The sequence below is a fragment of the Pseudophryne corroboree genome, chromosome 1 (assembly GCF_028390025.1).
Source record: "Pseudophryne corroboree isolate aPseCor3 chromosome 1, aPseCor3.hap2, whole genome shotgun sequence".
Taxonomy (NCBI): domain Eukaryota; kingdom Metazoa; phylum Chordata; class Amphibia; order Anura; family Myobatrachidae; genus Pseudophryne; species Pseudophryne corroboree.
This window is the reverse complement of record NC_086444.1, coordinates 617,077,566-617,104,388: the sequence shown is the minus strand read 5'-3', so window position 1 is coordinate 617,104,388 and position 26,823 is coordinate 617,077,566. Positions and strand designations below refer to the sequence as shown.

The window sequence follows — 26,823 nt, the reverse complement described above, 5'->3', positions numbered from 1 at the left end:
TTATCTCATGAGGCTGGAATCAGTGATATAGCAGTGCTGCAGACCCGCTTTCCTGCGAATGGACCGACTGGAAGATGTCCTCATTGAGATATCCATTGACGCTCAACCTGGTGACCAGTTGTGGTGCAGATAATCAATTGGAGGAATCAGCTGCTATAATTTTGATGTGCCTACTAAAAATCAAATTTCCGGTACGCAGATTACCTATAGACACTTCATTGTAAATAACCAAAATTGGTGTGAAGTTACTGCACTATTAGGTGCTTGTCCCCTCCTTGTTTCTCCATATATATATATATATATATATATATATTTGTGTGGTCGTCTGGCACTCTGGATGATAAAAAGCAAAGATGCCAGGGTGGCCTCCTTAAATTAATATATCTGGTAATCCTCCTTGGGTTCTGTGATAGGACCTCTATTGAAGAAAAATAGGTGGCACTCCAAGGACTTAAATAAAGTCAAACTGTATTAAAAAATAATAATTTCATTGATCAAAAAACAACGTTTCAAGGCTCTACAGCCTTTCCATCAGGTTATGCATTATAGGTGAGGTGAAAAAAAACAGAGGTATTTTGTTTATTGACCTCACCTATAATGCATAACCAGATGAAAAGGCCGTAGAGCCTTGAAACGTTGTTTTTTGCACCATGAAATTTATTTTTTGAATACAGTTTGACTTTATTTAAGTCCCTGGAGTGCCGCCTATTTTTCTTCAATAGAGGTCCTATCACAGGACCCAAGGAGGATTACCGTTTTTATATATATATATATATATATATATATATATATATATATATATATATTCACAAACTCACACATGTAAACACACATACATACACTCGCACATGATTGTAAACACACATACATACATACAAGCACACACACAAACCCACATACATACATACATACATACACATACATGCATTCATATCATACAAAAACACACTTAAACAATGATTTCAAACTTACATACAGAGGGGCGGCCACGGCAGCGTGAGGCAGAGTGAGGACGGAGGGAGCTGCTGTGGCTGAGCATGCGCAGCCAGCAGCTCCCCCGGCACCCGGGACATTCTCTAAGCAGAGAGCTGCATAGCTCTCTGCTCTTGCTGCAGCTCCGTCCGCGATCGCGATCGCGGCTTTTGCTTTTGTTGAGACAGAGACAGCTGTGTCTCCGTCTCAAAACATTTTTTGGGGTCATCAGGGGGGGTTTCCAGGTACTCGGAAACCCCCCCTGTGTGCGCCACTGAGCAAATATACAGTATACATTGTTTTTGCATACAAGTGAAATACTTGCTGCTGTTGCATGTAGCACATTTTAAATCGGGTGGTATTCATGTGACCAGCGGTCAGCTGACCGACAGTCACATGACCTCCTCCACCATCCTGACGGCTCACTATCCCAATGGTCGGCATGCCGACCAACAGGGACTATTTCCACTCGTGGGTGTCCACGACACCCATAGAGTGGGAATAGAACCCGTGGCGACCACAGGTCGCCACCGAGCCCGCAAGGGGCTTGCTGCACTCGCCCCTCCCCGCCGGGATCCCGGCGTCGGTATGCTGCCGGGATCCCAGCGTCTGTAAGCTGACCGCCGGTCTCCTGACCGCCGGTCAGCCGTACTACACCCTTTAAATCTACCCACCTACAGTGCACTATGATTTTAACCATGTGCACAAAAAGGCTGGGTACGATATGTCATCTGATCCCGCGGATTGGAGCGACATATCGTACACATCGTCTGATATGTAGCCATGATTGTGCGCTCCCATCTGCCAACATCGAGGTCCTACCATCTGCTGTTCTGCACCTCATATGGGACAACCTGGTGGCCATCGGCAAGCAGCTGAATGCAGCTATTAAGTGTGCTGTATCGTTGTGTGTGTATGGGCGACCAAACTATCGTTACATTGGTCGTCCCGTTTGACGCGATCCCCGTTGTTCTAATGTGTGCCCAGCATTACTTGATCTTTCTTACTTTATTCCCAAATCAGAATCAGACCCTGTGTTTGTAGATCCTGGTAACATAGCTTCACAAAATGAATTGACATTAGACCATACATGCTGACTTTATGGCTGCTCTGGGAGGGAGCAGCCAGGTCGACTTAACAGGGATCTAGCTCTGGTAAAGGGGGTAGTCTGGGGGGTGTGGAGATACGATTGCATCATCGTGACCCCACCCCTGCTATATACAATGCCTGTATTACCTGCATTTTAAAGCGGTGGTGAGAGCTCCCACTTTTCCTCTGGTAGCGGGCGGCTGCTGGTGTGAGTGGGGGACAGTGGGGTGTAAGAAGGCTGAGGGAGGCTTGTTCACTTTTCTGGGTGGCCGGGAGTACTACACAATTTTTGGAAGCTTCCCAGCCATTCCGGGAGAGTAGGCAAGTATGTATTAAACACCCTATTTTAAAAAAACAATACAGAGTCCGATGTGCTAAAACAATATGTAAAAAAAAAAGTGTCAACAATATACCTGTACAATAACTATACTGCACAATATATCTCTATATTGGGGTAAGCTCATCAGTCAGAGTCAACCTCTTATAGGTGAGCCCCTTAGCTCTGTAAAAAAAAAAGTGTACACAGGATATCTTAGTACAGGTCTTAAATTGTGCAGTAACCATAAAGGGAAGGGTCTGACTGCTAAAATCAAGTAAGTCAATTAAAGCAAAGTGAGAGGCAACATCACCACCAATATTTGGTGCCCCCTTGAGATGGTCATCCCCTGCTGTGTTGTGCTGCCTCCTTCTGGAGATATAAGTACAGTAGGCATGGTAAACTTGAGCTAAGACTGCGGGAATCAAAGTCAATTGTGATTTGTATGCAGAAACTAATCCTGAACAGGGATCTATCGAATTGCAATTAACAGAATTTTTGGATCCTCATCCTAACCTTACAGAGGGGCTGGGAAAGTATTGGGCTTTTAGTGGAAGAAGGTTCAATATGCTGAAATTCTGCCTTTTGTTCACAGCAATTGCTCACACCAGAAATTATATAGATTTGAGATATGGTTCATAGTGTAAAATATGGAAATAGGATTTGTTTGATAGTAACGGCCAGGCAAGTTGTTAGTGGAGGTCAGAAAGGATGCATTGTACAATTGTTGTTTTACAGTTTGTTGAAGCATTAATCCTCAACTAAGGCACTAAGGGGTCTATTTACTAAGCCTTGGATGGAGATAAAGTACCAGCCAACCAGCTCCTAACTATAATTTTTCAAACCCAGCCTCTTGGCTGGCACTTTATCTCCGTTCACTTTATCTACGTTCAAGGCTTAGTAAACAGACCCCTTTTTTATCTGCATCCAAGGCTTAATGGGGGCACTGAAGGGAGAGATGTGTGCTGAGTGATCTTAACACAGACCGCTCAGCACACATCTCTCCCCCCGCTCAGCACAGCGCGATGTGCTGAGCGAGGGGGGAGACGGACGGGGAAGGGGGGGGGGGGATGGGGGGCGCTCACTTCACACAACGGTGAAGTGAGCAACCGCTAGATTGAGCCTGCATGCAGGCTCAATCTAGCACCGGCGATAGCGATGCGCGGGGCCGGGCATCACTATCGCTGGGGGGCATACACACGGCAGATCCCTGCTTAAAATCTAAGCAATCTAGTCAGATTGCTTAGATTTTAAACACGGATCTCTCCGTGAGTACCCCCCCCTTTAGTAAATAGACCCCTAAGTACTTTTTATGGGTGCTTTCACCTTTATAGCTTTCATTCCATTTTAGTTATATCTGTTATACTTGTCAGCTCTTCAGATTTTTTACTTATTTTTCTGCATATATTTGTTTTTGGAAAGAATAATAAAGAGAGGAAAAAGATACATCAGGCAATAAATTCCACTGGTCATTTTCCATGTTACTAGCACATATTTATTAACAGTTTCTTATATATTCCGCTGCGCTTTACAATTGGAACAACAGTAATAGAACAAAACTGGGTAATAACAGACAGACCTAGAGGTAGAAATATTGGTCACTTTACCTACTGTATATCCGGATAGCTTTTACAACATAATAAAATAAAGTCATATGTGTGGTAGTATTTAAAACAAAGAAACAAATATAGTTATATAACTGGGTCGGGGCTGGGAGATTTGCGGCGGTCACCATACCGACCCCAGGATCCCGGCAGCAGAATACTGGGGGGTGGGGGAGCACAACAAAGCCCCTTGTGGGCTCAGTGGGTCGCTGCGCTCACCACAGGTTCTATTCTCGCCCTATAGGGTGTCGTGGACACCCACGAGTGGGAATAGTCCCTGACAGTCGGCATGCCGACTGTTGGGCTGGTAAACGTGCGATTCCGGCCACGGCATGGTGACCACCAGGATTCCGGGCGCCGGTCACATGACCAGATTCCATATCTGTAACTAACGTCTTTCCAGACCACAAGGTCCTCTAATGACAATTCCCTATTTCCTTATGAAGTCTAATGGTTAGCCATTCTTACAATTTTGCTAGATGTGAGAATATAGCAACTAGGAGGGAGAACCTAATGTTACGTTCTATAAAGAATTAAACATTCCAGAACATATTTAAAATGAGTATGTGACGTTGATCTACAAATGAAAAACATATGCTCAGACATCAGTCATATACCTGTAGTTATCAAATCAGACTAGTGGAACGCCGTATCTGTAGCAGCAGGTGGCGCTGCGCCGTCTGACAATTCATCTGTCCTTTTGTCTGGCAGGGTATTTCTCCAGTGCAGTGCATTGTGGGAGATGGTGTTTCCCGATGCTGCAGTGCACTAGAACTGATGGAAACCGGACTACGTTTCCCAGAGCGCCTTGCGTGCGGAGCACTGGCTGCAGCAGCAGAGCAGCGCAATGATGGGGTGCCGGTGGCTGGGATGGGTTTAATGCACTGACCGGAGGATGGCAGCGTGTGACAGGGAGATAGTGTATCACAAGGACAGCTCCCAGGTGACAAATAGTGAAGTGTACATGTTATGTATGTGAAAAGGATGTGTATGTGTGTACAGGTACTATTATGTGTGCATATTGCTCAGACATCTTATCTAGGCATGATTGTCTCGGGTCTCTGTATGTGTATTCTGCATGTAGTAAGCATTTCAATGTACGCTGGGGTTTAGTGCACACCAGTTGACGCAAAGGCATTGCACAATTCAGTTACAAAATGGACATGTCTGTATATGTGTGGGACGTGGTACATGTTGATGGACTCATACAATGTATTCACTATGCATGTTGCAAAATGGATCATTTAAAATAGTTTGCACCAATATTGTATTACATGATGAGCTATTCTGTGTTTATTGTGTATGCTGTTTTCTGACTGGCTGTTCCATATAAACATATAGTAGAAACTGGCTTGGGTTCTGGAATAAAGGAAACCTATTTTATCTGCCTAGCAACAACATGGAGGAGATTGAGAGTAAACTAATACATTGGTCACAAAGTAATTTTATAAAGGATGAAAATAATGCAGTTTAGCCCATCTGAAACCAATATAACAAGGATATCAATACATCAATGTACAATGCATTGAAAATGGTTTATTATTGAATCGGAATAAAGTCAATTATGTTTGAAATGTCTCGTACCAAAACACTGAGTTTCAGCTCAACCATTTTAAATGTGTTGTATATTGGTGTATATAATATATTCACAGATGGCTGCATCTAGAAATGCAGTTTGTAATACAGATTATCAAACCTTGGAGAGTGATAAAGTACCAACCAATCAGCTCCTACCTGTCATGTTATAGACTGTGTTTGAAAAATGACAGTTTGGAGCTGGTTGGTTGTTATTTTATCACTGTGCAATTTATCTCTCTCCAGGGCCTGATAAATCTGGGCCACAGTGACATACCACATAAGCTCGTGAAAAATGGGCTCTTTTTATGGTGCGGACCAGCATATAACAAAGAACAAGGATTTGGCACAAAAATTATGCATTTGATAATATCTAACTTTATACAAAATTCTTTATCTACTTTTTCAGAAGCTTAAATGAACCATGTCATACTTTGACTCGCACACAATGCTTACCCTTAAAAGTGAATTCTCCTGTATTATAAATGTTCTCTATTGACAACCATTAGGCAGTTTATTTGTGCCCATAATTTGTGATTACAGGAGTGTTTGCTTGTACATGGCTGGATAATGAAAAAGCATTAAAAAGCAAACATTCTGGCTGAGTATATGAAGTTTCAGTTAATAATCCATGCACCATTTAACTGCGAATGTAACACAATGCAAATAGGATTTATTTTTAATTGCCCATTATAGTGACCTCTGTGATTATAGTGTGAATCAGTGGATACATTTTAGTTAGGAATGTGTATATTTTTATTTGTTTCTTGTACTCTGTAAAATGATATCAGTCTATCGCAAAAGGAAGAGGAAAATAAACTGATCCAATTATTGTATCAAGCAGTGGTTCCTAAACTTTTCTGAATCACGCTGACCTATAGTATCAGAATTTGGTTCACGCCACCCCTAGGCCAAAAGTTTCTCATTGAGAAATATAGAAATATTAAATTAAATATTAATTGTGTTTATATGTCATCCTTAGGTTTAATTGTGTGGTGAGGGACAGGATTTGCTTCTGTTTGGCCACATAGTTTATGACTGGCAGCCACCAGCACTGGTTTTGCCTATTACATTGACCATAAATAATTTGAATTGGTTCTGGACCACAAAACCAGGGCACCCTTGTAAGTGTCCTGAGGCACCCCAGGGTGCTACGTCATACAGTTTGAGAACCACTGATATAGGGTGATTTTATTTACAAGCATAATCTATTAAAAACATTTTTTAAACAAAGCTTATACAGTACATTGTGAATGGTGTTTAATGGAATTGCTTTTTCTTGCCCATATTTTTTGTTTCCACTAGGACCTTAACTGCAATGTCATGTATCCTTTATAAAGCACCATTACCAACGCAAACCCAAAGTAATGTGTATTTGTTTATATGGTCTATTTGTATCAGAGTAATAAACCATCCAAGCTAATTAATAAACACATAGCCAAAAATATGTTTATGTGCTGTCATTTTGTGGACCGTCAGTATGCCGGTGGCATTATGCCGACGTATTCATAATGCTAACATTACAGCCGTGTCTGCATAATGCTGCTGGCATTCTCCAGTCAGCATATACACTGTGGATAAATGGTATGTATCCCATATCTGGACACCTGAACATCACTCCTAAACACGTGTTTTTAAAAATCTCTTTCCAAAGACATTAATATGGAGTTGGTCTCTCATTTGGTGCGTAACAGTCTCAACTCTGCTGGGAAGGCTTTCTATTGGATCTTGGAACATGGCTGGTTGGATTCACATCCATTCCAATCAGATTAGTGAGGTCGGGCACTGATGTTGAGCAATAAGGCATGGCTCGCAGTCAGTGATCCATTTCATCTTAAAAGTGTTCAGTGGGGTTGAGGTCACTACTCTGTGCAAGCCAGTTAAGTTCTTCTACACCAAACATGGCAAACCATTTTTCTCTTACGTCCTGCTGGGGACTCTGTAAGGACAATGGGGTATAGACGGGCTCCGCAGGAGACATGGGCACTCTAAAGACTTTAGAATGGGTGTGCACTGGCTCCTCCCTCTATGCCCCTCCTCCAGACCTCAGTTAGATCCTGTGCCCAGAGGAGACTGGATGCACTGCAGGGGAGCTCTACTGAGTTTCTCTGTAAAAGACTTTTTGTTAGTTTTTTTATTTTCAGGGAGCACTGCTGGCAACAGGCTCCCTGCATCGTGGGACTGAGGGGAGAGAAGCAGACCTACTTAAATGATAGGCTCTGCTTCTTAGGCTACTGGACACCATTAGCTCCAGAGGGTCGGAACGCAGGTCTCACCCTCGCCTTTCGTCCCGGAGCCGCGCCGCCATCCTCCTCACAGAGCCGGAAGATAGAAGCCGGGTGAGTATTCAGAAGAAAAGAAGACTTCACAGGCGGCAGAAGACTGCAGATCTTCACTGAGGTAACGCTGCGCGCCATTGCTCCCACACAGACACACACAGCGGGCACTGTAAGGGTGCAGGGCGCAGGGGGGGCACCCTGGGCAGCAATAAAAACCTCTAGGGACACTGGCATATAAAGGAGATACTGCGGAGGCAGTATATTAATAAACCCCGCCAGTATAAATAATTTGAGCGGGACCGAAGCCCGCTGGTGAGGGGGTGGGGCTTGGTCCTCCAGCACTAACCAGCGCCATTTTCTCCACAGCACACTGCAGAGAAGCTGGCTCCTTGGACTCTCCCCTGCTGAACAAGGTTACAGAGGGCAAAAAAGAGCGGGGGGCACATTTTATTGGCGCAGTGAGTGTGTGTGTGTGTGTGTGTGTGTATGTATATATATATATATATATATATATATATATACAAGGATGATGTCCGGCACTCCAATCAACCTATAGTCAACTTGTCTGGGTGCCGAGTTGACATTTCATATTACTCCAAGGAGTAATATGAAATGGGGTGTAGTGGATGGCACTCCAGCATATGGGTAAATCAAACAGAAGACCAGAATGGTAGCCAACGTTTCGGAGCAGTGCTCCTTTATCAGGACTTAGAGAATACTGACATACATAACATTTAAATACCTAACTGTATACTCACCATGTGTGCACAGGGGAACCGCCGTCGCCGTCTGCTCCGGAGTCCGTGTGACGTCATTGGCAGCCGCCGGCGCCCAGGATCCGTCACAGAGGCTAGAGGCGGGGGGAGTGACATACCATCACCATGGTAACATAGGAAACAACCTACGGAGGAAACAAGCACATGATTGAGCCATACTTACAGCCCTGAAACCATGATTATAACTCAACAATGTGATAGTATGGCACGCTGTGCAATCTGTAAGACTGAAAATGACAAGCACATATACAGATGTACATCTACGATGATCTTGGCTTATATGGTGCTGATGTAATCAAACAGCATTGTGTCAATAAAAATGAATGAGGGCTGTAACTGATGTGAATACCATTAAGCACATATTGAGGCGATCCTTAATTTAATGACGGATACATAAGCAGATGGCTGTAACTGATGTGTGTGCCACTAAGCACATATCGAGGTAATCTGCCACTTAATAACAGATAAGACCAAAAACCTGGCGCTGTGATTTATAAAATGTTGTACAGCTGCTCTCTAAGGGGCTATTGGTATAAACGCCCCTAGTATAAAGAACAATAAAAGAAAACCAAGAGAGCGCTAGTTCACATTTGATGTGGATTTTTTATTTATATTAAATGAAAAAACAATGTCTAAAACAATTGTACTTATTGCCGGCCGACAAAAACACTCTTATCACATAAAAAAACAATAATTCTAAAACAGGATAACTCCCCTATTTTTTTAAAAAACAATATGCATGAATCTATGAGTAGACTATCTATGTTCCAATGAGTGAATACTTCACAATTTATCCATGGACTATAAATGTATTCGATTGAACATGGATACAATATTGGTTATATATTTTGAGCAAAAAAATCTCTCCAGATAGATGAAGCCTATACTCTATAACTCTTTAAATTCTTAGTTATATTGTAACAGTCCATGTATCAGAATGTGAACAGATGATAATGGTATTCCTGTATATACTTATACGGACAATAAGTCTCCTATATGTTGGCTTTCAAATGAGTTGTAATGATTGGTAACAATTGTTCTGACTATCAATCATCTGCTCCCAATTAATTGCGACTGTTGCGCCCGTTCTCTTCACCACATGTTAAAGTCAGTGATCTGTGGCATATACTGAGTAGTATGGATTGAACATTTAGTATATCATGCAAATGTCTGAGAATAATCACAATGCATGTGATGGTGCTCCCGGCTGATTAACTCACCGATCACCCGTTATAAATGGAACTTGTATTTCTCACGGAAAAGATGATTCGTCCTCCCGGCCCTTAGCGGTACTCTCAATCGTTATACTCGCACACTTAGTAGGAAACGCTATTTTGCACTTAAAGCTCTGAAAAATAGTAAAACTGACGAGGCACCCATAATATTAGATGCAGATGACGAGAGAGATCCTAGAGTGTCTGGAACAAGAAGGTGCCGTAGATACCTCAAAATCAGAAACAAACATTCCTATCTTTGATATAAGAATGAATCCTTTTAAGAAAAAAACGGATTTTTATCCCCTTACATATAAGGGCCCATATGTAGACAGCTTCTACAAATCTACATTAGCAAGTTTTAAAGGAATATGTGAAAAATCTGAGGAGTCTAAGTACTGGGATAACCTTACCCCTGGGGAGCGGAAGGCATTGAAAACATTGCAAAGTGATATGTCAATTGTAATAAAATCGGCAGATAAGGGAGGGGGGGTTGTGGTCCTAGACACAGAGCAATATATGTCGGAATGTTATAGACAATTGCAGGATGAGAAATTCTATCGAAAGATAGGCTCCAACCCTACCACCTTGTTTCATAAACAATTGACAGAATTATTGGATTGGGCTCAGGAGGATGGCTCTATATCACGTGAAATTGGCAATTTTTTAGTTTGTGCACACCCTATCACACCCACATTTTATGTTTTACCCAAAATTCACAAAACCCTTATTAATCCACCAGGACGGCCTATAATTTCGGGAGTGGGATCACTGACTAATAATTTGTCTTTTTTTGTTGATCATCACTTACAGACACACGTAGAGGGTCTGAAATCGTATATAAAAGACACACAACAATTTCTAAATATTCTGGATAAAATTATATGGAAAAATAAATATTATTTATTAACTTGTGACGTGGAGGCTCTGTATTCTAACATACCCCACGACAAGGGCATCATAGCAGTTGATTATTATTTGAAACAGGGTAAACTTTCGGACTCTCTACGTAATTTTGTGTTAAAGGCTATTCAATTTATTTTGACACATAATTATTTCACTTTTGACACTCAATTTTATTTACAGACACGAGGTGCGGCCATGGGGGCCCGATTCGCTCCGAGTTTCGCTAACCTATACATGGGATTATACGAGGAGGAGCATGTGTGGGGGAGTGAGCTCGGAGCGGATCTGGTCTACTATGGCCGATATATAGATGATTTATTTATAATTTGGGGGGGCACATTAGAATCACTGCACACATTCACAAGTGCACTTAATCAGAATGATTATGGATTAAAATTCACGTTTAATTATAGTAATACCAATATTAGTTTCCTTGATATAGAGTTATCCGTTGAGCAGGACAAGTTGGTCACTAAAACATACATTAAGGAAGTGGACCAAAATCGATATCTAAACTATAACAGCTCTCACAAACAAAGTTGGAAGGATAATATCCCCAGGGGACAATTTGTCAGATTGAGACGTAATTGTACCTCAGTTACCACATATCAGGTACAAGCCAAACTGTTGATGGAATCATTTTTAGAACAGGGATATCCTCAGGATTTATTGGAAAATGCATTTCTAGAGGTTGCAGATATGGACAGGGAACAATTATTAATCCCAAAAAATAAAAATAAAAATAAGATTAAATATGGATCAAGTAGTATGAAAAATGATAGGAGCACAGCGTTTGTGACCCAATATAATAATTGTGCACACAAAATCAGTCAAGTCATAAAGAAAAATACATCTTTATTACTTTTGGATGATTTGCTAAAATCACATATAAACCCTAAGGGGACAGTGATTTATAGGAAAGCAGATAATCTGCGTAAAAAATTAATGCCTAGTCATTTTGTGAAGGAGAAGAAAAACAATCAGACAACAGTAAACACCTGGCTTCCTGTGAGGCCAAATGGTTACCACAGATGTGGGAAAAATAGTTGTCAATCCTGCAATATTGCGCCTAGGAAAAGTGAGAATTTCAAGTCCTCTGTAACAGGTGAAATCCATAGAATAAAGGACTTTATTAATTGCCTTTCCACATATATTATATACCTAATTACTTGCAAATGTGGGAAACAATATGTGGGGCGTACCACGAGAACCCTGCACATTAGGTGTATGGAGCATAGGAGAAACATACTAAGGGGAGCGAAGCACCCATTGTCTGATCATGTGATACAATGTCAGAATTCCAAATGGGAGAACATCACTATGATTGGAATTGAACATATTAAAGTGACTAATAGAGGGGGAGACCGATTTAATAGATTACGTAGACGTGAAGCTTATTGGATTTTTGTATTGGACTGTATGGTCCCAATGGGATTAAATGATACTGTGGAACTCAATGGAGTGTAAATATATAATATTGGGTTGTATATAAATCTCTCAAAAAGCTTTTCTTCTCCCCCTCCTCCCGGCCCCCCCCTCCCTCGACCACTATCCCCCCCCCTCTTTCCCCCCCCTTCCCCCCCCCACCCCTTTTCCCCCTCCCCTTTTCTTCCCCCCTCTTCCACCCCCTCCCCTTTCCCCAAAACATGGGAATACAGCATGTATTTGAAAGAGAGACTCTTTTGATTAATTCCTGTGGAGAGTTTCTCAGATTATGATCGTCAATTTGGTCATTAGGGGTAATTAAGTCTTGGAATAAAATACACATATATATATAATTATTCTTTCCTAAAATAAAATATTGTGAATAACTAGTGAGCAGTGCTATTTAAACAGCTATGCACAACAGTGTCTTTATATATTATGTGCATGTATGTTTATAAGTATGCATATGGCATAGGCACAGAAAGTAAAAAAGTTTTTCTATCAAAAATGAAAGAATCTTTTCTGTTTATCATCATTTTCCTTACACGGATTTTTTGCACATGTGTGTGTCCTTTATATATATATATATATGAGATTTTTAGTAATGTTTTAAACTGTCAGTTTTATATAAATATATATTTGATATTGTTGAATTAATATGGTTAATAAGCCACATAGAAAGTACGTAGGTCCTTTTCAAGCATATCAGGCTGTTGTATATTTAGCCAAAATGAGACAAAAGTGGGACTTGAACAGCAATTTAAATTTATTCACATCATCTGGATAATAAAATGCATATAAATGAAGCTGAAGGGAGTAGAGGATATGACACTGAGGAAGCCGCCGATACTGAGGAGTAGGCGGAGAAACGCGTCTGTCTTGTCTTTCACTGCCCGCACACCAGAGCGGAAGCATTCACACCAGCTGGCGGTGTGAACCGACACCTGAGAAGGGAACCTTACAATCGGTTTAGATTTACGGACTCCGGATAAGGCTGCAAGTACAAGCGAGTACCGCTAAGGGCCGGGAGGACGAATCATCTTTTCCGTGAGAAATACAAGTTCCATTTATAACGGGTGATCGGTGAGTTAATCAGCCGGGAGCACCATCACATGCATTGTGATTATTCTCAGACATTTGCATGATATACTAAATGTTCAATCCATACTACTCAGTATATGCCACAGATCACTGACTTTAACATGTGGTGAAGAGAACGGGCGCAACAGTCGCAATTAATTGGGAGCAGATGATTGATAGTCAGAACAATTGTTACCAATCATTACAACTCATTTGAAAGCCAACATATAGGAGACTTATTGTCCGTATAAGTATATACAGGAATACCATTATCATCTGTTCACATTCTGATACATGGACTGTTACAATATAACTAAGAATTTAAAGAGTTATAGAGTATAGGCTTCATCTATCTGGAGAGATTTTTTTGCTCAAAATATATAACCAATATTGTATCCATGTTCAATCGAATACATTTATAGTCCATGGATAAATTGTGAAGTATTCACTCATTGGAACATAGATAGTCTACTCATAGATTCATGCATATTGTTTTTTAAAAAAATAGGGGAGTTATCCTGTTTTAGAATTATTGTTTTTTTATGTGATAAGAGTGTTTTTGTCGGCCGGCAATAAGTACAATTGTTTTAGACATTGTTTTTTCATTTAATATAAATAAAAAATCCACATCAAATGTGAACTAGCGCTCTCTTGGTTTTCTTTTAATAACAGATAAATCTGCTAAAAAGATGATGTAAACAGTATAACACAAGAAGGCTAATTATACCATATAAGGCTATCAGTGGAATAAATAGTACAGAGCAGAAAAAATTAAATTTATAAAAAGCAAGTGAGTGCTAGTGATTAATTGAGTCCCAATGGTTGGACCGTTTGTAGCAGATGTATCCACCTTGCTTCTCTCTGGAGTAGAATACGGCCCCTGTTCCCGCCTCTCGGATTGGGGGGTACCCAATCGATGATGCGGTACCTGATGGAGGATAGGTTGTGATGTAGATCCCTAAAGTGGCGAGCGACTGGCTGATCACAATCTTTGCCTTCAAGGGCTGCACGTATACTGGACCTATGTTGGGTCATGCGTTCCTTCATTTGTCTAGTGGTCTTGCCCACATATAATAAACTGCACGGGCATTTTATATAATACACCACAAATCTCGTGGTACATGTAACTGGATGTTGTATCTTGAATATTTTAACCGACCTCGGATGTGAGAAGGTATTGCCAGTCTCCAAGAAGCTGCAGGTAGTACAACCCAAACAACGATAATTACCACCCTTCCTACTTAAAAAGTGGGTGGCTGTGGTGGTAGTATGCTGGCTAATATCGTTATGGACCACTGCATCTTTGATGTTTCTCCCTCGGAAAAATGATGGTAAAATGGTTGTATCCTGCAGAGCTGGCAGACTGCGATCCTGTGAGACAATGGGCCATATATTCTTGGCAGATTTCATCAACGCATTACTGGAGGTGGTATATTGTTGAGTCCATACAATTCGATCCTCACGTACCGTGGGGTTAGTTTTGTGCAATGTCTGTTGTCTAGAGATGGATAAAGCCTTTATATATATAAAAGTGCTGAATACTAACTGGGATTTTATTCCAGTTTTCAGTGGCGCTGGGTGTGTGCTGGCATACTCTCTCTGTCTCTCCAAAGGGCCTTATTGGGGGACTGTCTCCATATAGATATATCCCTGAGTGTGTGGGAGTGTCGGTACGTGTGTGTTGGCATGTCTGAAGTTTGAAGGCTCATCTAAGGAGGAGGTGGAGCAGATGATTGTGGTGTCTCAGTCGGCAACGCCGACACCTGATTGGTTGGATATGTGGAATGTTTTAAATGCAAATGTGGCTTTATTACATAAGAGATTGGACAAAGCAGAGTCCAGGGATAAAACAGGGAGTCAATCAATGGCTTTGACTGTGTCACAGGGCCCTTCAGGGTCTCAAAAAGGTCCCCTGTCCCAAGTAGCAGACACTGATACCGACACGGATTCTGACTCCAGTGTCGACTACGATGATGCGAGGTTACACCCAAGGGTGGCCAAAAGTATTCATTATATGATTATTGCAATAAAAGATGTTTTACATATCACAGATGACCCCTCTGTCCCTGACACAAGGGTATGCATGTTTAAGGAAAAGAAACCTGAGGTAACCTTTCCCCCATCTCATGAGCTAAACGCATTATTTGAAAAAGCTTGGGAGACTCCAGACAAAAAACTGCAGATTCCCAAGAGGATTCTTATAGCATATCCTTTCCCTGCACAGGACAGGGTACGGTGGGAATCCTCGCCCCGGGTGGACAAGGCTTTAACGCGCTTGTCCAAGAAGGTGGCACTACCGTCTCCAGACATGGCGGCCCTCAAGGATCCTGCTGATCGTAGACAGGAAACTACCTTAAAATCAATTTATTCACATACGGGTGCTTTGCTCTGACCGGCAAAAGCATCGGCTTGGGTTTGTAGTGCGGTAGCAGCTTGGACAGATACCTTGTCAGCTGACATTGATACCCTAGATAGGGATACCATTTTATTGACCTTAGGTCACATTAAAGATGCAGTCTTATATATGAGAGACGCTCAGAAAGACGTTGGGCTACTAGGTACAAGAGCCAACGCCATGGCGATTTCTGCTAGGCGAGCCCTGTGGACCCGCCAATGGACGGGTGATGCCGACTCAAAGAGGTCGGTTTCGTTGTTTCATATGAACCAACCTATTGTGGTGCCGGTGGCTACGGGAGACTTGGAAGATTCCAAGTCCCTGGATGTAGTCAGGGCCTTAAAAATTTACGTAGCCAGGACGGCTCGGATTAGGAAAACAGAGGCACTGTTTGTCCTGTATGCGGCCAACAAGGTTGGCGCTCCTGCTTCTAAGCAGACTATTGCTCGCTGGATCTGTAACACGATTCAGCAGGCTCATTCTACGGCTGGATTGCCGTTACCAAATTCGGTAAAGGCCCATTCCACTAGGAAGTTGGGCTCTTCTTGGGCGGCTGCCCGAGGCATCTCGGCGTTACAGCTGTGCCGAGCAGCTACTTGGTCGGGTTCAAACACCTTTGCAAAATTCTACAAGTTTGATACCCTGGCTGATGAGGACCTCATGTTTGCTCAATTGGTGCTGCAGAGTCATCAGCACTCTCCCGCCCGGTTTGGAGCTTTGGTATAATCCCCATGGTCCTTACGGAGTCCTCGGCATCCCCTAGGATGTAAGAGAAAATAAGATTTTAAACCTACTGGTAAATCTTTTTCTTCTAGTCCGTAGAGGATGCTGGGCGCCCGTCCCAGTCGGACATATTTCTGCAAGGCTTGTATATAGTTGTTGCTTACATAAGGATTATGTTACAGTTAAGATCAGTCTTTGGCTGATGCTTTTTTGTTCATACTGTTAACTGGTTGCGTGTATTCCAGGTAATACGGTGTGGATGGTGTGGGCTGGTATGAATCTTGCCCTTAGATTAACAAAAATCCTTTCCTCGTACTGTCCGTCTCCTCTGGGCACAGTTTCTCTAACTGAGGTCTGGAGGAGGGGCATAGAGGGAGGAACCAGTGCACACCCATTCTAAAGTCTTTAGAGTGCCCATGTCTCCTGCGGAGCCCGTCTATACCCCATGGTCCTTACGGAGTCCCCAGCATCTTCTACGGACTAGGAAGAAAAAGATTTACCGGTAGGTTTAAAATCTTATTTTTTATGGACCTGTTTTTTTGCAGTGGTACATTGTCATGATAAAAAAAGAAAAGGGCCATCACCAAACTGCCTCACTTGGTACTTTCAAGGGCAGGATGAACAACCCATGGAATTGGTTATGCAAAGGGTAACTTGCTAACCCTCTGGTCATTTTGTCCTTGTATGTCCTATTTCCATGTATTGCTATTTGCGCCTTGTAACCAATGTAGTGCACCCAACGTGGTACTCTGTAGAATGAAAAGTGTATGTTTCTGATGTACTTACAAGGATCTTGATGAGTATTTTATCTCCCGCATTCTGTGTCATCAGTTCCAGGCATTGCCTATTTCGCCCAGTGTAATCCTATGTAGTGGGCCTAAAATGGATGCCTCACCAGAATCCTCTGTGGGTAGGATGAGTAATCCCTGCAACTGTTGATCAAAAATGTCCTCCACATACTTTGTAGTGTCTCAATGCTCTCCGTATTTCATGCAAAGCTCAATCTTTTTTATTGTATTTATTGTTTATATATTGTGCTATGTTCCATCTATCTGTTAAGTGCCTTGAGTCCTATTGGAGAAAGAGCACTATAGAATAAATACATTATTATTAAATTGTTGATACAAAGTTGGAAGGACATCATTCTCTACAGTGTCATTGTATGCTGTAGCATTAAGAGATCACTTAACCGGAACTAAAGAGCCTAGGAACATTATACATCCACTAAACTTTACTGTTGACCGTGCGCATTCAGGCAGGAGGCGTTCTCCTAGTAGCAGCCAAAGCCATATTTCTCTGTCAGATAGTGAAGCATCATTTATTCCTGAGTACAGTGACAGCGTGCTTTGCTCCATGGTGCCCTGAGGTTTCCGTGCAGCTGCTGAACCCTGGAACCCAATCCATGAAGCCCCTGATGAGCGCCTGATGAACAGTTCTTGTGCTGATGTTGCTTTCAAAGCCATTTTAGAACTCCGTAGTGAGTGTTGTAACCACAGAAAGACCATTTTTACACACTCCAGCACTTGGCGATTCTGTTCTGTGAGTTTGCGTGGGCTACTGCTTCGATCTGCTGTTTCTTCTAGATGTTTCCACCTCACAATAACAGCACTTACAGTTTATGCAGGCAGTCCAAGCAGAGTAACATTTTACTGTGTATGCAGGCAGTCCAAGCAGAGTAACATTTTACAGTGTATGCAGGCAGTCCAAGCAGAGTAACATTTTACAGTGTATGCAGGCAGTCCAAGCAGAGTAACATTTTACAGTGTTTGCAGGCAGTCCAAGCAGAGTAACATTTTTATAAATTCACTTGTTTGCAATGTAATAACCAAGGACCGTGCCACATTGAAACTGAGACCTTCAGTACGGCCCATTATGCAGCTAATGTTTCTCTATGGAGATTTAATGGCTGTTTGCTGGATTTTATGCACCTGTGAGCTATGGCTAAAATGGCCAAATGCACTAATACGGAGGGATGTCCACATACTTTTGCCCATTTAGTGTGTGTATATAAATATATATATATATATATATATATATATATATATATAATATGTGTGTGAGTGTGTGTTTTTCTGTACCTCAAAATTTAAATACAGTATAGAGGTGGTGTTTGTAAACAAAAAAGAAGCACCAATGGAGTAGTCATAATCTGGGTACACACTGGAGCGATGTGTGATGGATGATATGGCGGTTAACATATTGTATCCACGGTACACATCGGAACGATGTAATGAAGGACGGAACGTTCCATCCTTCATTACACTGCATGGCACCGCTTGCGATATCGTCGGGTATCGCTAACAACCGTGGGAGCGCACAGATTGGCCATACGCACTTAACGATCCGGCCGAAATATCTCTACGTAATAAATATTCTTTAATACCATGTCTGGATGTTATTATGCAGTCTTACCTGCTGCTTGGAAAAGAGAATCAGCAGATAGATAATCTTCCTGGTTTTTCTGGAGGCAGCTGATCTAGCTCCTTGCTCATTGAGCGGTCAGCCAGTGATGAGTGCAGCATACGCAATTAACGCACTGTGTGTGTGTCAATTATAGATACACTTCAGAAAAATATCACTCATATTATTTCTCTAACGTCCTTGAGGATGCTGGGACTCCGTAAGGACCATGGGGAATAGACGGGCTCCGCAGGAGATAGGGCAATTTAAGAAAGCTTTGGATTCTGGGTGTGCACTGGCTCCTCCCTCTATGCCCCTCCTCCAGACCTCAGTTTTGCACTGTGCCCAGAGGGAAATGGGTGCACTGCAGGGAGCTCCCCTGAGTTCTCTGCCTAGAAAGCATTTTTGTTTGGATTTTTTCTATATTTTTACAGGGAGCACTGCTGGCAACAGGCTCCCTGCATCGAGGGACTGAGGAGAGAGGGGCAGACCTTCTTAAATGATAGGCTCTGCTTCCTCGGCTACTGGACACCATTAGCTCCAGAGGGGGTGAACACAGGTTCGTCCTGGGTGTTCACTCCCAGAGCCGCGCCACCGTTCTCCTCACAGAGCCAGAAGAAACGAAGTCAGAAGACGTCTCAGGCGGCAGAAGCCTTCAGAGCTTCACTGAGGTAACGCACAGCAGTGCAGCTGTGCGTCATTGCTCCCATACACCTCACACACTCCGGTCACTGTAAGGGTGCAGGGCGCAGGGGGGGCGCCCTGGGCAGCAATATAACACCTCTCTTATGGCAAAAGACAATATACATGTACAGGTGGGCACTGTACATGTACATAAAAGAGACCCCGCCATTTTTTAATAACTTTGAGCTGGACAGAAGCCCACCGCCGAGGGGGCGGGGCTTCTCCCTCAGCACTCACCAGCGCCATTTTCTCTCCACAGCACCGCTGAGAAAAAGCTCCTCGGACTCTCCCCTGCTTTACACACGGTGAAAGGGGGTTTGAAGGAGAGGGGGGGGGGCACACAATTGGCGTTTTATTACTACTCAGCGCTTCTGGAAAAGGGCATTCTGTGTTTTTTTTCCCAGGGGTATAGCGCTGGGGTGTGTGCTGGCATACTCTCTCTCTGTCTCTCCAAAGGGCCTTAAAGGGGATACTGTCTTCAGAAAAGAGTTTCCCTGTGTGTGTGAAGTGTGTCGGTACGCGTGTGTCGACATGTTTGACGAGGAAGGCTCGCTTAATGTGGAGGGGAGTGCTTGAATGTCATGTCGCCGTCGGCAACGCCGACACCGGAATGGGTGGATATGCTGAATGTCTTAAATGCAAATGTCAATCTACTGCATAAAAGGTTAGACAAGGCTGAAGCTAGGGATCAGTCAGGTAGCCAGACCATGCCGGTCCCTGTGGCGCCAGCACCTTCGGGGTCTCAGAAGCGCACCATATCCCAGATCGATGGCACAGATACCAACACGGATACTGACTCTAGTGTCGACTATGAAGATGCAAAATTACAGCCGAGGGTGGCAAAAGGTATTCGGTACATGATTATTGCCATTAAAGAGGTTTTGCATATTACTGAGGAACCCCCTGTCCCTGACACAAGGGTACACATGTATAAAGGGAAAAAGCCTGAAGTCACCTTTCCGTCCTCATTTGAGCTGAGCGAATTGTGCGAAAAGGCTTGGGAATCTCCAGATAGGAGACCACAAGTTCCCAAAAGGATTCTTATGGCGTATCCTTTTCCACAAACGGATAGGATATGATGGGAATCTTCGCCTAAAGTAGACAAGGCGCTGACACGCTTATCCAAAAAGGTGGCACTGCCTTCTCAGGATACGGCTTCCCTCAAGGATCCTGCTGATCGCAGGCAGGAAATTACCATGAAGCACATTTACACTCATTCAGGTACTATTGTTAGACCGGCTATGGCGTCGGCCTGGGTTTGTAGTGCTGTTGTAGCATGGGCAGATTCCTTATCTACGGAGATTGACACCTTAGATAGGGATGCCATTTTAATGACCATAGAGCATATCAGAGATGCTGCCTTGTATATGAGAGATGCTCAAAGAGACATTTGTTTATTAAGCTCCAGAATAAACGCTATGTCTATTTCTGCTAGGCGGCTCTTGTGGACCCGACAGTGGACGGGAGACGCCGATTCAAAGCGGCATATGGAGTCCTTTCCTTACAAAGGGGAAAAGTTGTTTGGAGACGGCGTCTCGGACCTTGTCTCTACTGCTATGGCTGGTAAGTCGAATTTCTTACCTTATGTCCCCCGCAGCATACAAAAAAGGCACCTCATTATCAAATGCAGTCCTTTCGTTCCAATAAGAGCAAGAAGGTACGGGGATCGTCCTTTGTTGCCAGAGGAAAAGGCAAGGGGAAAAAAGCTGCACACAGCTAGTTCCCAGGAGCAGAAGTCCTCCCCTGCATCTGCAAAGTCCACCGCATGGCGCTGGGGCTTCCCGGGGGGAGGCAGATCTAGTGGGGGCTCGTCTTCGGTTTTTCAGCCACGTCTGGGTTCACTCGCAGGTGGATCCCTGGGCATTAGAGATTGTTTCTCAGGGATACAGGCTGGAATTCGAAGACTTGCCTCCTCGCCGGTTTTTCAAATCGGCTCTGCCGGCTTCCCCGTCAGAGAGGGGGCTAGTGTTGGCAGCAATCCAAAAATTGTATATTCAACAGGTGATTGTCACAGTTCCTCATCTCCAGCAAGGAGAGGGATATTACTCAACCCTGTTTGTGGTCCCGAAACCAGACGGTTCGGTCAGACCCATTTTAAACCTAAAATCCCTGAACCTGTACTTGAAGAGGTTCAAGTTCAAAATGGAATCACTCAGGGCGGTCCTCGCCAGCCTGGAGTGGGGGGATTGGATGGTGTCCCTGGACATAAAGGATGCTTACCTTCATGTTCCGATATTCCCCCCTCACCAGGCGTTCCTGAGATTTGCAGTGCAGGACTGTCACTACCAATTTCAGACGTTGCCGTTTGGGCTTTCCACGGCCCCGAGAATTTTCACCAAGGTAATGGCGGAAATGATGGTGCTCCTGCGCAGGCAGGGTGTCACAATTATCCCATACTTGGACGATCTCCTCATAAAGGCGAGATCTCGGGAGAATATGCTGGACAGCGTGTCTCTGTCCATGAAGACGTTGCAGTTACACGGCTGGATTCTCAATATACCGAAGTCCCAGCTAGTCCCTACAACGCGTCTGACCTTTTTGGGCCTGATTCTAGACACAGACCAGAAAAAGGTTTTTCTTCCGATCGAAAAGGTTCAGGAGCTCATAGCCCTGGTCAGGAATCTATTAAAGCCAAAAAAGGTTTCAGTGCATCATTGCACACGGGTTCTGGGGAAGATGGTGGCTTCATACGAGGCCATCCCCTTCGGCAGGTTCCATGCGAGGACTTTTCAATGGGACCTCTTGGACAAGTGGTCCGGGTCCCATTTACAAATGCATCAAAGGATCACCCTGTCTCCCAGGACCAGGGTATCTCTCCTGTGGTGGCTGCACAGTGCTCACCTACTAGAGGGTCGCAGGTTCGGCAGTCAGGACTGGGTCCTGGTGACTACGGACGTAAGCCTCCGAGGCTGGGGAGCAGTCACACTGGGAAGAAATTTCCAAGGTCTCTGGTCAAATCTAGAGACTTGTCTCCACATCAACGTCCTGGAGTTGAGGGGCATATACAACGCCCTGCGTCAAGCGGAGGAATTGTTTCGGGGAAAACCGGTTCTGATTCAGTCAGACAGTGTCACGGCAGTGGCTCATATAAACCGCCAAGGCGGAACAAGGAGCAGAGTGGCCATGGCAGAAGCGACCAGGATTCTACGCTGGGCGGAAGGCCATGTAAGCGCACTATCAGCAGTGTTCATCCCGGACTTCCTCAGCAGGCACGACCTGCATCCGGGAGAGTGGGGACTTCATCAAGAAGTCTTCGCACAGATCACGGGTCGGTGGGGACTGCCTCAAATAGACATGATGGCATCCCGTCTCAACAAAAAGCTAAAGCGGTATTGCGCCAGGTCAAGGGACCCTCAGGCGGTAGCGGTAGACGCTCTGGTGACACCTTGGGTGTTCAGATCGGTCTATGTGTTTCCTCCTCTTGCTCTCATACCCAAGGTGTTGAGAATAATAAGAATAAGCAGGGTCAGAACAATCCTCATTGTTCCAGATTGGCCACGGAGGACTTGGTATCCGGAGCTGCAAGAGTTGCTCACAGAAGATCCGTGGCCTCTTCCTCTTAGGCAGGACCTGCTGCAGCAGGGGCCCTGTCTGTTCCAAGACTTACCGCGGCTGCGTTTGACGGCATGGCGGTTGAACGCCGGTTCCTAGCGGAAAAAGGGATTCCGGAGGAGGTCATTCCTACCCTGATCAAGGCTAGGAAAGACGTGACGTTGAAACATTATCACCGTATATGGCGAAAATATGTTTCTTGGTGTGAGGCCAGAGCTGCTCCTACGGAGGAGTTCCAGTTGGGCCGTCTACTTCACTTCCTTCAAACAGGAGTGAATTTGGGCCTAAAATTAGGGTCCATAAATGTCCAAATTTCGGCCTTATCCATTTTCTTTAAAAGAGAATTGGCCTCTCTTCCTGAAGTACAGACTTTTGTGAAGGGAGTGCTGCATATTCAGCCTCCCTTTGTACCTCCGGTGGCGCCTTGGGATCTTAACGTGGTGTTACGTTTCCTCAAGTCACCTTGGTTTGAACCACTCAAAACAGTGGAGTTGAAATACCTCACGTGGAAAGTGGTCATGTTGTTGGCATTAGCTTCGGCAAGGCGTGTTTCAGAACTGGCGGCTTTATCACATAAAAGCCCATACTTGGTTTTTCACGTGGATAGGGCAGAGTTGAGGACTCGTCCTCATTTTCTGCCAAAAGTGGTCTCATCTTTTCATGTGAACCAACCTATTGTCGTGCCTGTGGCTACACGGGACTTGGAGGATTCCGAGTCCCTGGATGTGGTCAGGGCTTTGAAGATTTATGTGACCAGAACGGCTAGGATCAGGAAGACTGAAGCTCTGTTTGTTCTGTGTGCGGCCAACAAGGTTGGCGCTCCTGCTTCAAAGCAGACTATTGCTCTCGCTGGATCTGTAACACGATTCAGCAGGCGCATTCTACGGCAGGATTACCATTGCCTAAATCGGTTAAGGCCCATTCCACTAGGAAGGTGGGCTCTTCTTGGGCGGCTGCCCGAGGGGTCTCTGCATTACAGTTGTGCCGAGCAGCTACTTGGTCAAGGTCAAACACCTTTGCAAAGTTCTATAAGTTTGATACCCTGGCTGAGGAGTACCTACTGTTTGCTCAATCGGTGCTGCAGAGTCATCCGCACTCTCCCGCCCGTTTGGGAGCTTTGGTATAATCCCCATGGTCCTTACGAAGTCCCAGCATCCTCAAGGACGTTAGAGAAAATAAGATTTTACTTACCGGTAAATCTATTTCTCGTAGTCCGTAGAGGATGCTGGGCGCCAGTCCCATGTGCGGACTTCTTCTGCAAGACTTGTTTATAGTTATTGCTTACATAAGGGTTATGTTATAGTTTATCGGTTGACCCTAGGCTATGTTGTTGTTCATACTGTTAACTGGGTAGTTTATCACAAGTTATACGGTGTGATTGGTGTGGCTGGTATGGATCTCGCCCTTAGGTTTACAAAAATCCTTCCTCGTACTGTCCATCTCCTCTGGGCACAGTTTCCCTAACTGAGGTCTGGAGGAGGGGCATAGAGGGAGGAGCCAGTGCACACCCAGAATCCAAAGCTTTCTTAAAGTGCCCTATCTCCTGCGGAGCCCGTCTATTCCCCATGGTCCTTACGGAGTCCCAGCATCCTCTACGGACTACGAGAAATAGATTTACTGGTAAGTAAAATCTTATTTTATGTATGCAAGGACATATGGGAAATACTCCCACATACTCATATAAACACAAGTACTTGACATGAATCAACGGAGCATGTGCAGCTTTTAGGAACTGTGCATGTGCAAAAGCTACAGACACAGGGTGTCATTCCGAGTTGATCTCTCGCTAGCTAGTTTTAGCAGCCGTGCAAATACTATGCCGCCGCCCACTTGGGAGTGTATTTTAGCTTAGCAGAAGTGCGAACGCATGTACAGCCGAGCTCTACAAAAACAGTTTGTGCAGTTTCAGAGTAGCTCTGAACCTACTCAGCGCTTGCGATCACTTCAGCCTATTCGTGTCCGGATTTGACGTCATACACCCGCCCAGCGAACGCCCAGCCACGCCTGCGTTTTTTCAGACACGCCTGCGTTTTTGCAAACACTCCTTGAAAACGGTCAATTGTCAATCTTCTTGCGGTCGTCAGTACGAAGAAAAACTTCGCTAGAACCTGTGCACAACCACAACGGGCTTTGTACCCGTACAACGTGCGTGCGCATTGCGGCCCATACGCATGCGCATAAATGTTGCTTTTTCACCTGATCGCTGCGCTGCAAAAATCTGCAGCGAGCGATAAACTATGAATGACCCCCACAGGGCCTAATTCAGAGTTGATCGCAGGAGCAAATTTGTTAGCAGTTTGGCAAAACCATGTGCACTGCAGGGGGGGGGGGCGGGGGGGGGGGGGGGCAGATATAACATGTGCAGAGAGAGTTAGATTTGGGTGGGGTGTGTTCAAACTGAAATCTAAATTACAGTGTAAAAATAAAGCAGCCAGTATTTACCCTGCACAGAAACAAAATAACTCACCCAAATCTAACTCTTTCTGCAAATGTTATATCTGCCACACCTGCAGTGCACATGGTTATGCCCGACTGCTAACAAATCAAATTTTCTGCTGCGATCAACTCGGAATTAGCCCCACAGAAGTGGAGATTGCACCAGTGTAATGATGTCCTGGAATGGGTGGTATTCAGTATAGTGGTTGTTGGGATCCCGGCGCACAGTATACTGGCGCCGGAATCCCAACAACCGGCATACCGACACCTTTTCTCCCTCTTGGGGGTCCACGACCCCCCTGGAGGGAGAAAAGGTAGCGCGGCGTGCGTAGCGCGCCACCGTGCCCGCAGTGTGGAGAGCGCAGCGAGCCCGCAAGGGGCTCATTTGCACTTGCCCCGCTGACGGCAAGCCGGCGGTCGGGATCCCGGCACCGGTATGCTGGCCGCCGGGGACCCGGCTGCCGGCAACTCATACCACACCCCCTGGAACTCAGGTAAACAAATCAACAGAGGGGTGACTTTCCACAACACCTCTTAAGCAACTTGAATCCTGATGAAGGCATACTGTAAAAATCAACAAAATATTATTCAAAAAAATGGAGAATAATAAGTAGTGCATCGGCTATATGTAATAGCCTCCGAGGTCCGGAGATACGGGACTTTTGTGCAAGTCTGCCCATTTTTTTTTAAAGCAGCAATCACATACAAGGAAAAACCAACCTGTTTTTTTGCCATGTAAATGATTGCTGTTTTAAAGAAACAGCAGACTCGCACAAAAGACCCATACCTCCGGAACTCAGAGGCTATTACATATAGCTGCATATATTTGGCACATTCATGAAAACGTGTGCTTGGAGAAATTGTGCTACAACCTTTAGCAATCAGTAAGATTCCTAATGTGATTTTTCGAGTATGTTTACAAAATGAAGGGTACATTAGTGCCTACACTAAAACCTTTGTGACTTATATCTGTGTGTGTAACATGGAAGGAGTTCTATGACTTGATATCTGTGCATTATGAGGTGGTGAAAGGTACATGCTCGATTACTGTGCATGTAAGGAGGAGATGAGATGTAGTTAGCTGATAACTTTGTATAATATGGAATTAAGAAAAACTTGTCAGAATGACTGATTGTGAACTAGGATGGAAGGCAGAGATACGTGTCTTGATGAAAGTGAATTAGGGTTGAGGGGAGAGGTAGGTGTCCTGGTGACTGTAAATTGGGACAGAAGACAACGGTAGGTGTCCTGATGACTATACATTTGGAAGCACGGCAGAGGAGGGTGTCCTTATGAAAGTGAATTAGAATGGAGGGTAGAGGTAGGTGTCCTGATCACTGTGAATTAGGAAGTAGAGAAAAGGTAGGTGTCTTGATGACTGAAATAGGCTCAATGGA

The 26,823-nt window shown here is 44.2% G+C and overlaps 1 protein-coding gene across 4 annotated transcripts in view; it reads left to right on the top strand.

Moving 5' to 3' along the window:
* Window positions 1–4,762: 4,762 nt before the first annotated feature.
* LOC134902970 (survival motor neuron protein-like) overlaps window positions 4,763–26,823 on the top strand; it is a 74,905-nt gene continuing 52,844 nt past the window's right edge. For 2 of the 4 annotated variants that reach the window (XM_063914433.1, XM_063914431.1), the window contains exon 1: window positions 4,763–4,924. In XM_063914433.1, the coding sequence (XP_063770503.1) occupies window positions 4,877–4,924 (48 nt within the window). In that variant the 5' untranslated portion in view covers window positions 4,763–4,876. The remainder of the gene's footprint in view (window positions 4,925–26,823) is intronic. The other 2 variants (XM_063914430.1, XM_063914432.1) reach the window with 2 other exon arrangements.